At 44.6% G+C, this 15,811-nt stretch overlaps 1 protein-coding gene across 2 annotated transcripts in view; it reads left to right on the forward strand.

Annotated features, from left to right (window-relative positions):
• Positions 1 to 15,811, forward strand: part of LCP2 (lymphocyte cytosolic protein 2) — a 44,763-nt gene that overhangs the window by 23,948 nt on the left and 5,004 nt on the right. Inside the window, exons 8-19 of one of the 2 annotated variants that reach the window (XM_021077083.1) lie at positions 381 to 475; positions 2,862 to 2,931; positions 3,023 to 3,106; positions 6,440 to 6,465; positions 6,571 to 6,590; positions 6,684 to 6,791; positions 8,138 to 8,168; positions 10,005 to 10,017; positions 10,690 to 10,819; positions 12,675 to 12,724; positions 14,598 to 14,692; positions 15,302 to 15,379. In XM_021077083.1, the coding sequence (XP_020932742.1) occupies positions 381 to 475; positions 2,862 to 2,931; positions 3,023 to 3,106; positions 6,440 to 6,465; positions 6,571 to 6,590; positions 6,684 to 6,791; positions 8,138 to 8,168; positions 10,005 to 10,017; positions 10,690 to 10,819; positions 12,675 to 12,724; positions 14,598 to 14,692; positions 15,302 to 15,379 (800 nt within the window). The remainder of the gene's footprint in view (positions 1 to 380; positions 476 to 2,861; positions 2,932 to 3,022; positions 3,107 to 6,439; positions 6,466 to 6,570; positions 6,591 to 6,683; positions 6,792 to 8,137; positions 8,169 to 10,004; positions 10,018 to 10,689; positions 10,820 to 12,674; positions 12,725 to 14,597; positions 14,693 to 15,301; positions 15,380 to 15,811) is intronic. The other variant, XM_021077084.1, reaches the window with a different exon arrangement.

Below are 15,811 nucleotides of genomic sequence, written 5' to 3' on the forward strand. Positions count from 1 at the left end.
CACAATGTTGCCTGAAAACACTTGCTCAAGGCGCTGGCTGAGCTAATGACCGAGAGGCTCTTCTTCAGCCTTCATTCACAAACCTTTAATAAATACCCATTTCCCAGACGTGAGGCGAGGTGAGAGTTGCTCCTAGGTATCAGCAGAGTGAGACAATCCGGGCAGGTACAGAGAAAGCAAGGGGCCAAGTACTTCTCACCCTGAGAAATCGCGTGAGGACACATCCCAGTCACACTGCCTGGGGCTGCTCTTGGTGCCGATGGGGTCGGCGGGATCCTGAGATGCGCCCAGCTAGGGCGCCGTTGCGGGGGTGGCTGGGCCAGCCTTCCTGCTAGACGGAGCATTTCTCCCTTCATTTCAATGCCTTTGCATCTCCACAGACCGGCCGGCCTCCGGGAAGGCACAGCAGCCGCCGGTGCCCCCTCAGAGGCCCATGACCGGCCCCCCTCCTCTGCCTGCTGGCCGCAATCACACGGTAGGCTCCCCCACCTTCTGTTATGCTACTTTGCGTCCACTCAATAATTTCCTCTGCAGAGAGAAGCCACAGACATCTTCACCCAATTCTAGCCGCTAAGAAAAAATTATACGCAGGCTGGGAAACCACGTACCCAAGTGCTCACAGTGTGTTTTTTGGAAAGTGAAATACTAGAGATTTTTATACATGTCATAATGCTTCTTATCATTGTATTTTCTCTTTATACCATAAACAACGTAAGCCATTTGTATGATCAAAGTCTCCTCATGATATTCATTTTGCAATTATTTCCCACTTTTGAAATAAGTGAAAACTGTAAAATACACTAAGAGAACCAAGCAAATGGCACCTCCTAGTATTTGGGTCCCAGGCCTTCTCCTTCCGACAAAAAGACTGTTGCCACCTGCTGGCCAAGGCCTGAAATTCTACAGTCAAGGCTTGAAACCAAAATGTGTAATGCCATGAACCCAGAGAGAGAGAGGCAGCAAACCCTCCCTCCTCTTGCTTCAAGCGTATGGTCTGTTCTCGTGGGTCTAATTAAGAAAGGCACACCTCCACTTACCGTATTTCACTTTATTGCACTTCCCAGATACTGTGTTTTGCTTTTTTTTTTTTTTTTTTACAAATTGAAGATTTGTAGCAACTCTGCCTTGTCAAATGACAGTCAGAATTTTTTAGCAATATTTAAAAATTGAGATATGTACGTTGTTTTGTTAGACATAATGCTATTGCACCCTTAACAGACTTCAGTTGCTGTAAATGTAATTTTTATACTTACTGGGAAGTCAAAAAAATTGTGTGACTAGCGTTGATGAAAATTCAAGTAACAATCAAACTAGGAAGAAACAAAGAGAATTTTATTCTAGCCAAACTGAGGATTATAACCTGGGAGAAAGACTCTCGGAAGCTCTGAGAACTGCTTCACCAGTCAGGAGCTAGAGATGCAGTTTAACACATTTTTGAGACCAAGAATCATGTATTATATTGATGGATTAACATTACAGTTTGTCAGAGATGTTTTGGTCAGGCACGGTCAGAGTGAGCCTTTAGGTCAAAGTGACCCCCTGACAGTATGAGAAGGACACATTGCAATGGTGGCATCCGAAGAAAGGGACCATTTTTCTCCAAGTTTGTTTACATCCTCCTGCCTTAAGGAGGCTGGTTAATGCATAATGCAGATGCACACTGCAGATGAGGAAAGGCCTTTCACAAATGCGAACAAAGTATGTGTTTTAGTTGACTTCGTTTGACAGGCCTGCCATAGGAAATGTATGATTTTTCCCCATCGCTAGGCTTATTTTGGTTTTTGCTTTATGGTGGTGGTCTGGAACCAAACCTGCAATATCTCCAAGGTATGCCTGCATCCAGAGAGACCCCAGGAGGTTCAGGCTCAGGAGTCAATAGCTGGAACTGTGTTCCCTTCACGTGGGACCAGAGCACTGTGACAGCTGCGGTGAACGCCAAGTGTCAGGGCTGGGAGGATCCCCATCACACCCCAGCTGGGACTCCTCCCCTCGCCCCCGCCCCGCCCAGCAACAGATGGCTCCTCGCTGCTCCTGCGGTTCGGTTCCATTACAAAGGGGGCTCATGGAGCTGAATCTATCTACACATGTACTTGCTTTCGAAATTGGAAGCCCTTCACCTCACTCTTGGGATGCAGAATTCACTCAGTCAATCTACAGATACTGCTTGAGCAGCAGTGCCCGGCAGTGTTCTAGCTGCTGGGAACAGAGCATGAATGAGACAAATAAGATCCCTGCTTCCATAAAATTTTGATGGGGGTTAGGGAGAGATGGATAATAAACAGGTAAAGAGATGTATAAACAATATAATTTGAGTAGTAACGTGTGGTTAGAGAGACAGAAGACCAGGGAACATGACGGTAGGTGTGATGGTGCCCCTGAACTGGAAAGAATGAGCCAGTTGTGGCGAGAGAGTCGGGGAAAGAGCATTCCAGGCAGAGGGGAACGCAATTACAGACACGCCCAAGTGGGCATGAGCTTGAGAATTTGCGGGAACTGTAAGAAGATACCTACAGTGAGAGCCCAGCGGGCACTGCAGAGAGGAGCCCACAAAGGCGTTGGAAGGGGGGCCAGCAGCTAGCTCAGGCAGGGCCTCGCAGGCCATGAGGAGTTTTAGTTTTGTTCTTAATAAGAGCCGCTAAAAAGCTTGGTAGGGGAATAACATGCAGAAAATGCTCTCATAGAGTGTGGAACAGGGAGCTCAGATAGCAGGCGACTGTTCAGGCGAGGAATGGTATGTGTGTGGGTGGAACAGGGGGATGGAGAAAAGAGAGCAGATTCAGACCTATATGGGGGCAATAAAGCCCCCAGGACTTCAATTGATGGGTTGAAAATGCTCCCTGACATGTGGATTTCTTTTAAAGCAGCCACTCCCCCCACCCCAGCCCAACCACGAAGAGCCTAGCAGAAGTAGAAACCACAAAACAGCAAAGCGTAAGTCCCTCTCTTGCTGCCCATCGACCCCCACCCTTCCCCGGCCAACTGCTCTCTTCTCCGAACTGACTTCAGTCTCTTTTCCTTCCAGTCCCTGTTCCTTCCATAGACAGAAGCACGAAACCGCCCCTAGATCGTTCTTTAGCTCCGTTTGACAGAGAGCCCTTCACACTAGGTTGGTATCTTTCATATTTGATGCGTGGTAAGTGTGGCCAACATTTACAGAGTGCTTATTCATGCTTTACATGGGCACCGATGCATTTAACTATCTCCACAATCCTCTGAAGTGGGGACTATTAGAATTATCCGCATTGTACAGATGAGGAAACTGAGGCATGAAGAGGTATAACCTCCCAAGGTCACTCAGCTACCAAGTGATCGGGGTAGTGACCCAAACCCAGAGCTCCTGCCCTTAGCCTGGTGCCAAGCCTGCTTCTCCATGGGTACCATCCAGCTACGCGCGCATCCATCCTGTTGTCCTGGAGGAAAATGCAGGAGGCATCTGGGCTAAGGGGCAAGGGGCCTGGCGGGGCTGTTGTCTGCTGCCTTAGCTGCTACTTAGCAGCTCGCTGACCACTAAGGAATGTTGCTTTTTCAGAGCCGTCTCCTTATTTGTAAGGAGAAAATAACTTTATAAAACTCTAAAGTGCTATTCAAATGTCAGAGCTGTCTTGTGTTGTGTGTGTGCAGTTGACCAAACTGTGCATATACTACGGTCCTTTCCCTCCAGCATTGACCCAGAGGATTCTTGGACTGCAGCTACCTCTACATAGTTCTTTTTGATTTCAATTCTAAAACTTAACTATCATTTACTGAGCACTTACTCTGCGGCAAGTGCCCACAAATAAATTACAGTGGTCTCTCAAGTATCAGCAGGGTGTGGCGGGGCGGGGGGCTGGGGGGGGACTGGTTCCAGGACCTCTGCGGAAACTAAAATCTGATGACACTCAACTCTTATATAAAATGGTGTAGTATTTGCATAGAACCTATATACATCCCCTGTGAACTTTAAATCATCTCGAGATTACTTATAATACTAATAGAATATAAATGCTATGTCAATAGTTGTAAATAAATGTAAATGCATGTACCATAGTTGCCAGTGCATGGCAAATTCAAATTTTGTTTTTTGGAACTTTGCGGATTTTATTTTTCCAAATATTTTTGATCTGAGGTTGGGTGGTGCATGGGTGTGGAACCCACGGATATGGAGAGTTATCTCTGCATCATTCCTAGTCCTCACACCAACCCAACAAAGACGGTGTGTTATCATTCCCACTTTGTACATGATAAAGATGCAGTTCAGAGAGTTTGAATACTTTTCCCAAACTTACATAACTAGGCTCAGGATCTGAACTCGAGTCTTCTCAACCTCAAAGTGGATGCCCTTTTCCACCACACGATGCTGCAGGTAGAGACCCTGGATTTTCCCTGCTGTGACTAGGGAGTCCTGGGGAAGGAGCCCTGAACCTTGAGGGATAAGGAGCCTGGCACCCCAGACCCTCCAGCTACATAACAGTGAACAAGGCATTTAGCCTTTGGGGCCTCAGTCTCCTCTTCTGTCGGCAAAATGACTTTCAGCTCTTGGATCTGAGGCTACTGCTTGCTGCTGTTTCCCTGAACCACATCGCGGCTCTGCTAAATCATGCAAATCTATGTCGGCTATTTGGGTTTAAAATGGCCTGCTGTGGAGAGCTGTACAAATTACATGAAAATGAAGACAGAGAGATTCGACTTCAGGCTCCAGCCTTGCTTTCTCTCATGAGTCAAAGCACTAGAAAAGTGGAACACTGATGTCAAATCCTTCTGATTCATTTCCTGAACAAAAATTAACCTTTTTACAGATTTTTTTTTTTTTTTGCTTTGAGGGCCGCACCCATAGCACATGGAAGTTCCCAGGCTAGGGGCTAAATCAGAGCTGCAGCTGCTGGCCTATGCCACAGCCACAGCAACATCAGATCCGAGGCACATCTGCAACCTACCCCGAAGCTCACGGCAAGGCCAGATCCTTAATGCACTGAGTGAGGCCAGGGATCGAACCCACATCCTCATGGTTACTAGTTGGGTTCATTACTGCTGAGCCACAACAGACACTTCCCCTTTTTAAAGATTTTTTTTTTAAATGTGTTTTTCTTTTTAAAGATACCTTTTCTCAACAATACCAGCTCTACCCCTGAATTAATTACATATGTGATGTTTTCGGAGAACTAACCTCTAACTCAGATTCTTGTCAATAGACTCCTAACATGTCCAGAAAATATGCAAAAATCAGCAGATTAGAAGAAAAGTTATTCAGCCCTGATGATATAAATCTGAATTTTCTGGGTACCTCTCTAAAGGAAGGTTTCTATCTCAAACCAAAGTATTTATAAATAATGAACATTTTTCATACCACCCAAACTCTCTCCCACTAGGCAGTTGGGGCAAGATTCTCAGGACCTTTCATGGGCCTGGCATGTACTTAGTTTTTAACCATTAAATCATGTTGCAAAAATGCAACTCCAGGGAGATGTATTACCATTCAGCTTAGGGTGTTAACTGAGCTGGTGGGCAGAGGGAGAGTAAAGAAGAAGAATGAGTTAACAATTGTTAGCACCCAAGGGTCATGTGCCTGACCCCACATATAAACTGTCACTTGATCCTTACAGTAAACCTATTCAGTTTTAACCTACCATCCTCATTTTACAGGTGAGGAAATTGAAACTCAAAGACTTTAGGTCACTTCCTCAAAATCACTCAGGATTTGCTTCCAGACCTGGTTCTATCTAGAGCACCAGAGTCAATGTACATTTATTACATTGAAGACATGGAATAACTACTCTAAAGGACTTTAGATGGAATTTAAAAATACACTGCTTTGAATAACTTTGCAAGGCAGAGTTCTCAAGCACAGCTAGCATTTCTTCAAGGAGCCTGCATGTCATCTGTTCCAAGAGAAAATAAAAGGAAGAAAGACAAAGAAAAAAAAAAAAGAAAAGAAAAACCAACAAAAATCCCAACAAAATGATCTGTAGCTACCAGAAGAATCTTCTCAAACTTTCTCTCCCAAGTTAAAAATTTTGCATAAACTAAGTGTAACACTTTACATAATGTAACAGTTAAAGGGAAATTAACCGTTCCATGGCAAAATGGATTTATTTTAGATAGAAAAATAAACTTAGACTGTACAAAGAAACTGGTATGAAAGAGGTATTAAAATCCCAAGAAGGCATTCATCCTTTTTATCATCAATTAGATAAAATAAAATGATGGAAAAAAGCACAGAACTCACAATACTGTTTGTATGTCAACAACACTGTGACCCTTGGGCGAGGTCACTTAATTTGTCTAAGTTTATAAATTAGGTGCTACGTTGGGGACCCTTTACCCATCTAAGGTCTACACCGCCTCATTGCTTAAACCCAGTCAACCCTCCAAGGGCCCCTGGATTCAGTTTCATCAAGCAATGTCTTAATATCTCATGCTTGGCTGTTAAACTCAAGGTCTGTCTGCTCTTTGTCTTTTATAGGAAAGAAACCAGCGATTTCTGACAAGGTGAGCTTACCCCGGTTTGTTTTTGTTTTTGCTCTGTTCTGTATTTTGCCTGCTTTCTGTGCAAAGTGTTGAGGACACTCACACCTCTTCCCTCCTGCCTTGCAGCCCTCAGCGCCAGCAGGAAGGTGAGTGGCACTGGAGCACCAGCGGGAGGGTACGAGGCCGGGGCTGTACAACTCTAGTCTGCTTCTCATGCATCCTTTCTTGCAACTCTGCAGGCCTCTCGGGGAGCATTTGCCCAAGATACAAAAGCCCCCGTTACCACCGGCCACAGAAAGACCCGACAGAGGCAGCCCCCTGCCAGGGAAGAAGCCACCTGTGCCAAAGTAAGTGTCTTCTGTCACTTGGGCTTGTCGTATAGAGGGGGAGACGTGAACGCCTGCCTTGTATTAATTAGCTATCTGTAGAGACCAAAGACCATGGCGCACCCAGATGGGAGTGGGCTCCTTTTGCCTCTGGGGCTTGAGGAATGTTCAAGCTTCTCAGGTTGGAGGGAGAGGGCCTGGGTCTCTTTGAAGGACATGGCCATCTAGCACAGAGAGGAGTAGACAGGTGCTTCCTCGGCAATGACTGCCCTTTGTGGAGACCTTCTCCTCAACCAGCCAGATTTTTGGCTGCATCTTCCTTCCATCACAGGGTGTAGCCACTGCACCTATCATTTTATATCTCCGTATGGGAAATCATTGTGGGAGGTCATGGGTCACTGTTCAGAGCCTCCCTCACTGCTCAGCCACACTGTATAATGGCAGAATACCAAGCTTGGCTCTACTATTTCCAGCCTCACTATACAGTCTTTGGGGGCCTATCTACCAAATGGCACAAGTAAATCTGAGCTCAGGCCCAACCCTGGTCCTTACCAAAGGCAAAACCAAGGCTTCCCTTGAGCTCGGGTGTGCAAGCAGGATTCATAACTATGGCTCTTGCTTGACCAATATGAGGACTAAATCAGAGCCATGGCTAGGGTGCACCAAGAAAACCTGAGTAATCGAATAAATATTTTAAGGGAATGTTCTAAAAAATCAAAATGAATGCAAAAAATATCATCATGAACCAAGTATCAAAGTCTTAAGTAAACACTAGATGTGATGACATGAAGCCTCTGACAGACAGAAGGCGTTCACCAAATTGTCCTCCTTGTGTCCTCTGAGGGGAGAAGGACGTGGGCCCAGATGGAGAGCTGCCTGCCACAGTGCTAAGGCCGCTGTCACCAAATCTGTTTGACCAGCTTGTGCATCTGGGAAGAGTCCCAAAGCAGCAGCATTTCCCAAGCATCTTCCCTTCACACGAAGGGTGAGGCCCGAGATGGTTGTTTTCAAACATCAGCCGAGGAGAAGGTTACCTAAAATGTTTTTATTTGCTTAGAGAAACATCTACTCAGTGAAATTTAATAGCTACTAAAGAGGTTGCTGACGAAACCTTTTTTCTTTAATGTAATTATTTGCTGCAGTAGCTAAACAGAATAAAGGTTTGCCCAGCTCAGCTCACAATGATGACAGAACACTGAGTCACCAAACTTCCCTCTCCCCTGCTTTTCTGCTGGGGTTTTTGCTTTTCCATGTAATCATGGCTCAATGGGTTTGGTTTCTTGTTACTTATTAGATTAGGCAAAACAACCTATGTTCTTTTAAACTCTTTATGCTCAGTTCTTTTCCTTTGCCCGGATTCATTTCAGGCATGGATGGGGAGGAGACAGAAGAGAGAATGTAAGTACAAAGCATCACTTGGTGAGTGCTTGGCACAGGGGAACCAGTGAAAGCTCTTGTGGAGGCCGGGGCTACCTCTGTCTTGGCCACATTTGCGTCCAGTGCTGGGAGCCAGGCCTGAACACAGGAGGCTGCTGAACCCTGGGGCCTGGTGGGGCTGCCATCTCTCCCTCCTGCCCACATGCTGTACTGCTTACTCCTGTGCCTTGAAAGCTCCTGGGGAGACTGGGTTCATCACAGCCCCATTACCCATGGTGATTAGCAAGGTAAGGGGCAGGAGGTGAAGGGGAAGATAAAGTGAGGGGTGCTCCAGAGTCTGGGCCTCACAGCAAAGCATCCTAGGCCTCTGTTTTCCCCTTTAATATCTCCATGGCTTAGGAAGAAGGGAAATAGCATCTATTGAATGCCTGCTATGGACCTGTTGCCAATCTAGCTACTTCTGAACAAGTGTTTGCCTGCCACTTGTCCAGATGTAGTAAAGAAAGTCTCATTATCCCAGGAACCCCATCAGTTTCAGGCAAACAAAGACCAGGCAGTTGGCCATCCCAGCTTTACACATACTGTGCATTTAATGTCTCTTTAAGGAGTCATTGTTTCTCTTTTACTAAGAGGAAATCGAAGCTGACGGGGGTGAGATACTGGTGGCAAGTTTCACAGCTGGTAGAGAGCCAGGATCCAAATCTAGGTCTGTCTGATTTCCTCTACACCGGAAGCCCTCTGAAGGCCATCCCACCCTTGCCATGTTCAAGGGCTCAGCAAACTTTTATCGAGCACTCAACATACACCATGTACAAGTAGTAACTAATTTAATCCTCACGACAACACTGAGGAAGGCGCTCTTTCATCACCACTGTGCCGGCCTAACAAGTCCGAGTCGGCAGTTGTGGCCCACTAGTCAGTGGCAAAATCTTCCTGGCCTCTCTGAACATCATTTCTTATCTGAAGTGTAGAGCAAATACCCCTCCCTTCTCTTATTTCACAAGGCTGTCCTAAAGATAAACGTGCCGAACCGTGTGGGCACAACTTGGAAGCTATTTACACATCAGTAAGGTTGCCTGATGTTTAAGGGGAGCAGCCATTACAAAACGAACCCCAAAACAAGGCTGATTAGGGTTGAATCGATTTCTGTAACTCTTGGCAAGTTAAGAATCCCTCCTGGGCAGCACGTTTTCATGTGGAAAATGAGGAGGCTAAATTCCTGAAGGGGTGCTAGGAGAACTGGATGAAATATCATTTGTGAGTCTTCAGGACACATGTTTGATACTGTCACTATTAGTGCATCCTTGGGTCCTTTTAGATACCTCAGTACCTATTTGATGTTAATTATATAAAGTGTCTCAGAATGGACTGTCTTTAAATGACCATTTGTTAAAAAAAGATAAATTACTTAGCAAGTTCTACTGGTCTCCACAGTACCTTAATTATGGAGACGCACAACTACTAAAGAAAACAGAGACATTTCTATGATGGAGAAATATGGTTCTTTTAGGAACTGTGGTGTTTTCTGTTTCTTGGGGTTTTGGGGGGGGTTGTTTTGTTTTGTTTTGTTTTTGCTTTTCAGCGCCACAACTTGTGGCATATGGAGGTTCCCAGGCTAGGGGTCCAATCGGAGCTGCAGCTGCCAGCCTACTCCACAGCCACAGCAACAAAGGATCCGACCTACACAGCAGCTCACGGCAACACCAGACCCTTAACCCACTGAGTAAGGCCAGGGATCAAACCCGCACCCTCAGGGATCCTAGTCGGATTCATTACCACTGAGCCACAATGGGAACTCCCGAGGAATTGTGTTTTCATGATAGGTTAATATCTTCTTTTTTTTCTTCCCCTTACCAGGATGAAGACGATGGTATGTTCAGAAAGGCTTTCTTACAACTTATAACCTATTCCTTTGTTTTTCTGCTGAGGCACTCAGATGGAATTATTTAGCACAGAAAACATTACACTTGTTAAATTAGTATTAAGTAGACATACATCAGTTGGCATACTATGTAACTACAATAAAGTGGATTATTTGGCTTGGTTACCAACGTTCAGGCATTACAGTGCAAATTACTTGCAGAGCAAAACTGAAAACTGCATGTACAGCTGAATAGAAAATATCCTAGTGTTTACGCTCTCTTAACACATGGTCAAGGATCATTAATTGCAGATAAATGGCATGGCATAAAATTTGGCTTTCATTAAACTTGTGAGTCATTTCTGAAATCCATATGATTTCCAACTGATAATTTTCTGCCAAGTTAACATTGCAAAAGTGAAAAAAATAAGATGTGTATTATGGAGAATGATAAAGAATGGGAGCATTTTAAAATGCATTCTAAGCTGGTAAATCATTTAGAAAAACCTTGGGGGTAGGCTTTCTACCCACTTCCCAATGGCATTCAATCTTTCGGATTTTTGTACCTCCTTTTAGACCGGCTGTTTCGAACTGGGGAGCAGTTCTGGGCTGTTTTGAACTGGGGAGCAGTCCTGTGACACCTGGATCCTAACAACTTGCTTCTTCTCTCTCACCTCACAGTGCATCAGAGACCCCTGCCCCCACCAACAATGCTCCCCATGAGCTCCAACACCTTCCCTTCAAGATCCACCAAGCCCTCACCCAAGCACCCCCTCCCACCGACTCACACACCCGGAGCCTTCTCAGAAAGGTGTGTGCTGCCATTCAGTTCTAAATTGGTACACCATCTGGGGGCACTGATACCAAGCTAACGTCTGGTGGGTTGAGGAAGAAAGAAATGAGTCACTGGAGTTCCCCTCATGGCTCCGTGGTAATGAACCCAACTAGTATCCACGAGGATGAGGGTTCGATCCCTGGCCTCCCTCAGTGGATTAAGGATCCGGTGCTGCCGTGAGCTGCTGTGTAGGTCGAAGTTGCGGCTTGGATCCTGTGTTGCTGTGGCTGTGGCTACAGGCCAGCAGTTGTAGCTCTAATTCGACCCCTAGTTGGGAACTTCCTTATGGCAGGGGCACAGCCCTAAAAACCAATTAGAAAGAAAGAAAAGAAAGAAAAGGAAAGAAAAGGAAAGGAAAGGAAAAGAAAGAAAGAGAGAAAGAAAGAGAGAAAGAAAGAGAGAAAGAAAGAGAGAAAGAGAGAAATGAGTCACTGATGGTACAGTCAGAACATTCTGGGTCTTAAGAATCAAAACCAAGCTGAACATAAAGAACCGCATGTCTTAGCTCACTGCTGTGTTCTGAGTCTCTGTACTTGGGGTCAGAGGGGTACAGAATTGCCTGTTCTGTCAAAAGCCTAGACGCAAAGGACTCTTTGGGAGGAAATGGGGACCGTTTTCACTCCGTGAGTTGAAACAAAGAAACAAACACTCAAGAAACCCAGTTAATTACTTGGACGGGAAGACCAAAAAAACTTACCTTGCATTTAGCAGACGCAGAGAACTCACCTGGTGAGCTGTCCCCAGCAGCTGTTTTCTCAGTAGCAAGAGGGTTTTCTCAGGGTCCACAATGAGGCAGGCTGTCCAGAGGCAGAGGTACAAACAGGAGAAAGATTTAGGTCATTTCTCCTAAATAAGCCCTCAGGCTGCCTCCTGATACCTGCCCTCCCCCCCTCCCCCCCCAACCCCAGGGTTCATCCACTAGCCCTTTGGGCTCATCTTCTCCCTCACTGGGAAAAGCCCAGTCCCTATCCTAAATATGGGAGAAAATTCACCAGCAAGGCCCCTCCACCCCTGCCAGATATCTGGAAGGACTCTTAACTTTTTTTTTTTTTTTTTCACTTTCCCTGGGTGCCTCTTGCTCTGATTTTCTGCTGCTACTTCTCACTCTTTCATCTGTTTATCTTCTTCTTCCATGTCTACCATTTTCTCATGCTACTTCACCCCACTGGGCCCTAGCCCTAGTCTTCATGCTTATAAAATACCACTCACATGAGATTGCTGAACAGAGCAATTTTACTGAAGGTTTGGACTAAATTTGCAGGGGGAGCTGCTGCACAACAGACAGCATATCGGGGCCCCCGTAGGCCCACATCACCCCAGTCCCCACGGATGCTGTTTCGGTGTCCAGCAGCACCACGGAGCCCTCTCTTTCTCACCCCTTACCCTCTCCCTGTAGACCATTAGGCCTTGCGGATTCTCAAACAACACGCCCATGTAATGTATTGTCCTAACTAAAAGAGAAGTCTTCTCCAAAGAGGATTTCTGTCTTACTCCAAACTCAAAGTCCTCAAACTACAGCTGACCTTTTCTTTTTTGCTTTTCTTTTTTTTTTTTGCTTTTTCGGGCTCAGCTGACTTTCAAAAGTAGCTTTTACAGCCCTTTATACAGTTCTTTTGTTGCTTTTGGCTTGTGAAACTTGTTAGGCTTTGGGGTGGTCCATCTTGGGACAGTAGTGAAACACCCAACAGGTTCCTTCTCTTTGCCCTGCTTCCATGGTTTCAGGGAGCTGGTGGGAAGTAATAACAGGAAGCAGCATTCCCCTAATCCAGACTCCCCCTCTGGCCCCTTCACCCCAACCCAACTTAAATCCATTCTTTTTCTGTCTCCGCAGTAACAGTAGTTTTCCGCAGAGTGCCTCCCTGCCGCCATACTTCTCTCAAGGTTTGTACTCTGGGCTCTAGTGACCTGGTCCCGCCAACATGCCAGCAGGACTGGATGGCCAACCTGTTCCAAAGCCTTTTAGCAAAGGTTTTATTTCCTCAAAGCACCTGACTTCCTCATTCAACACTTAACTCAGCTTGTGTAGTGTGTGAAAGGCTGTTGGGATGATTGGCTACTACACAGAATAACACACACATACACGCACACACTTCCTCAGGAAGGCAGCCCTGGCCTTCATCTTCCTACGTACAGTTTTTCCCCCTGCTGTTTTTACATGGCATTCAGGAGAGTGCTGGTTTTCTCTGTAGTTTTAGTTTCTACAATGAGTATAACCTGGGTTGCTAGTTGAGGAACATTTTTTTAAAATGCAGATTAAGAGACTCCCAACCCCCAAGATTCTGATACAGTGAGTCTGGGTGAGGACCTGTATTTTCACTAACATCTCCTCTGGGTGTCCATGGTAAGTATTTACTGAGAGTGTTCTCAAACTGTAAGATGCATATAAATCACCTAGGAGTTGTGTTAAAATGCAGATTCTGATTCAGTGAGGTTCTGCATTTCTAGCAAGTTCCCACGTGATGCTGGTACTGCTGGTCCATGGAACACTTTGAGTATAAGCAAAGGTGTACAAGGTGGCACTAGACTATTTACTGGTGATGGGGATTATTAATATGAACAGTTGCTTAATTTTTTTTTTTTTTTGGGAATATAGTCATCCCTCTATATGGGAAGGGGGATGGGTTCCAGGACCCCCACAGGTACCAAAATCCAAGGATGCTCAAGTCATTTGTAGAAAATAGCATAGTACAGTCGGCCCTTCATACCCACAGACTCCTGAGCCTGGTGATTCAGGGTCTCCTTGGAATTGTCATTTAGGCAGAGTAATGTCTGGAAGCCACAGGTTCTAGTCCTAGCCCTGTCCATGCTTTGTTTAGACTCTCTCAGCCTTTGTTTCCTCATATTCAAAAAGAAGATAATACCCACCTTGTGCGGTTGCTGTGAGGATGACAGGCAGCGTACACAGGTGCCTTACTCAGGGCCTGGACAGGGCAGTGCTGTTGAATGAACAAATGAATGAGGCATGAATTATTGAGAACATTCAACTTGGAATTTCCAGTCTTTAGCAGCCATTCTGACACATTGAAGATGGGCTTGGCAATTACAGATCAACATGAGCAAAACTTTCCTGAGACTAGGAGACACATTCGCTTAAAAAGTGTCAGGGAACTGTCAACAAGAAAGTGAAACTCAAGTGCTGGGTAATTTGCAGGACACACCAACACAGATTTCCTGATTGTTGGGATAGGTGGTGGGACCTTCTATGGGGAGGTGAACAGTTCTACATCTGGAGAAAATTTGGTAAAGAATGGCAGGTAGTAAACTCTGGCTCTAAAAGCTAACAATATTCTCAAGGTAATGTCCCAGCCTCTGGGGTAACTTACATTTCTTTTTAAGAAAACAATGAGAATATGATTATCTTTATCACCACATCACCACAGGGTGGTAGGGAATCCATTCTGGGTGTGCTGGAGTCTATGAAAGATCTGGCTTCTGAATATTCTTTGTGATGACCACATTAAAGCAATGTGGCTTTTTCAGCAATGGATCTCGTCACTTTATAGTATATAACATGCACAATTAAACAATCACTCAAAGGTGTGGTAGTACCTCACAATGTCACTGGCCTGGCTGCAGAATAACTGAGTGGTCCTTATGGTTCTGAACAAGTGAAAATTATTTTTGAACTTGTGGTTTCTTGAAATGTGAATTACTAGGAACAACTAACTGCAAGGGCACTTGGGGGAGAAAAATGTGCTTATGACAGAAGTGAAAGACTGCTGAAATTAACTTTCCAAATGCTCCACTTTTGAAGGCCCGAGCAACAGACCACCTCCCAGAATCGAAGGCAGGAACTTTTCCTCACCAATTCCAAACAAACCTCGGCCACCATCCCCTGGGGAAGATGAGGTAATAAGGCATCTGTTTGTACTCCGTTTTGTTCCCCCAGAAAATGAATCATCAGAACTCCCATTGAACACGCTCTTGTACTTCTATTAGCCTTATTTTTTTTTTTTTAGCGAAAAAAATTAAGAGGAGGATTCGATGAAAAGTAATATTTTCTTTTTCCTTGGTGTTTTTCAGACTCTTCCAATGGCAAATGTGTGTTTTGCATTAAATAAGCAGAAAGATAATCTTATTTTTCATCTGTTTCTTAGCTTATGACATTGCAATAAGTCACTTAACTGCTCGTTAACTCAGTTTTTTCAGTGAATATATTATCATTCTAAACTAAAGAAATTATTACATCTTTACCTTTCCTGATAAGAAGCTCCATTATATATGGCATTCTTATTCACAGTTACCTTTGCATCCAGTGTTATGATAAAAAGCAGTTCAAACAAAATATCTTCTATGTAGCCTTACCTAAGTGATTCTATATTCAAATTAAGAAAACAAATATTTCAGACCTCATGGAATTGAGGTGGTGATTTATGGAAATGATTACTTGGAGGCTTTTCTTTTCACTTACATATGTAACTGCAAAATTGATTCCGTTTTTAAAAATTTACATTTCAGAATTCATTAAATGAAGAATGGTACGTTTCTTATATTACCCGAACAGAGGCAGAAGCTGCTCTCAGAAGGATAAACCAGGTACTGTGTTAATGTTTATTTTTTAGTAGTTATAAATATTAATGGAAGAAAATAAAGGGAACTGACTTTTATTGAGTACTGATTATGGGCTAGGAATTCTGCTGGCTGCTGTTCGTGCTTTTATACTAAGGGGACCAATTAGTGCCAGCTTCCTATCTACCAGCATCCGGAGAAATGATTCCTAGGGTCCTGACAAAATAATCTAAATTAAGGTAATCATTTGGCTGGCAGACTCTTAGGAGATTTTATTAACGAAAATGGTCCACCTTTGCACAGGAATTATACAAGGCCAAAAGGAGACTCTCTCCTCCCAAATTCCAACATTTTAAGGAAGGTTCCATGTTCCTCTTAATACATAGTTGGCATCAATGTGAAGGGGCCCATATTGAGAGACAACAGCAACTTTTCATCCTTTCTCCTAGCAGTTTCTAG

The sequence above is a fragment of the Sus scrofa genome, chromosome 16 (assembly GCF_000003025.6).
Source record: "Sus scrofa isolate TJ Tabasco breed Duroc chromosome 16, Sscrofa11.1, whole genome shotgun sequence".
Taxonomy (NCBI): Eukaryota; Metazoa; Chordata; class Mammalia; order Artiodactyla; family Suidae; genus Sus; species Sus scrofa.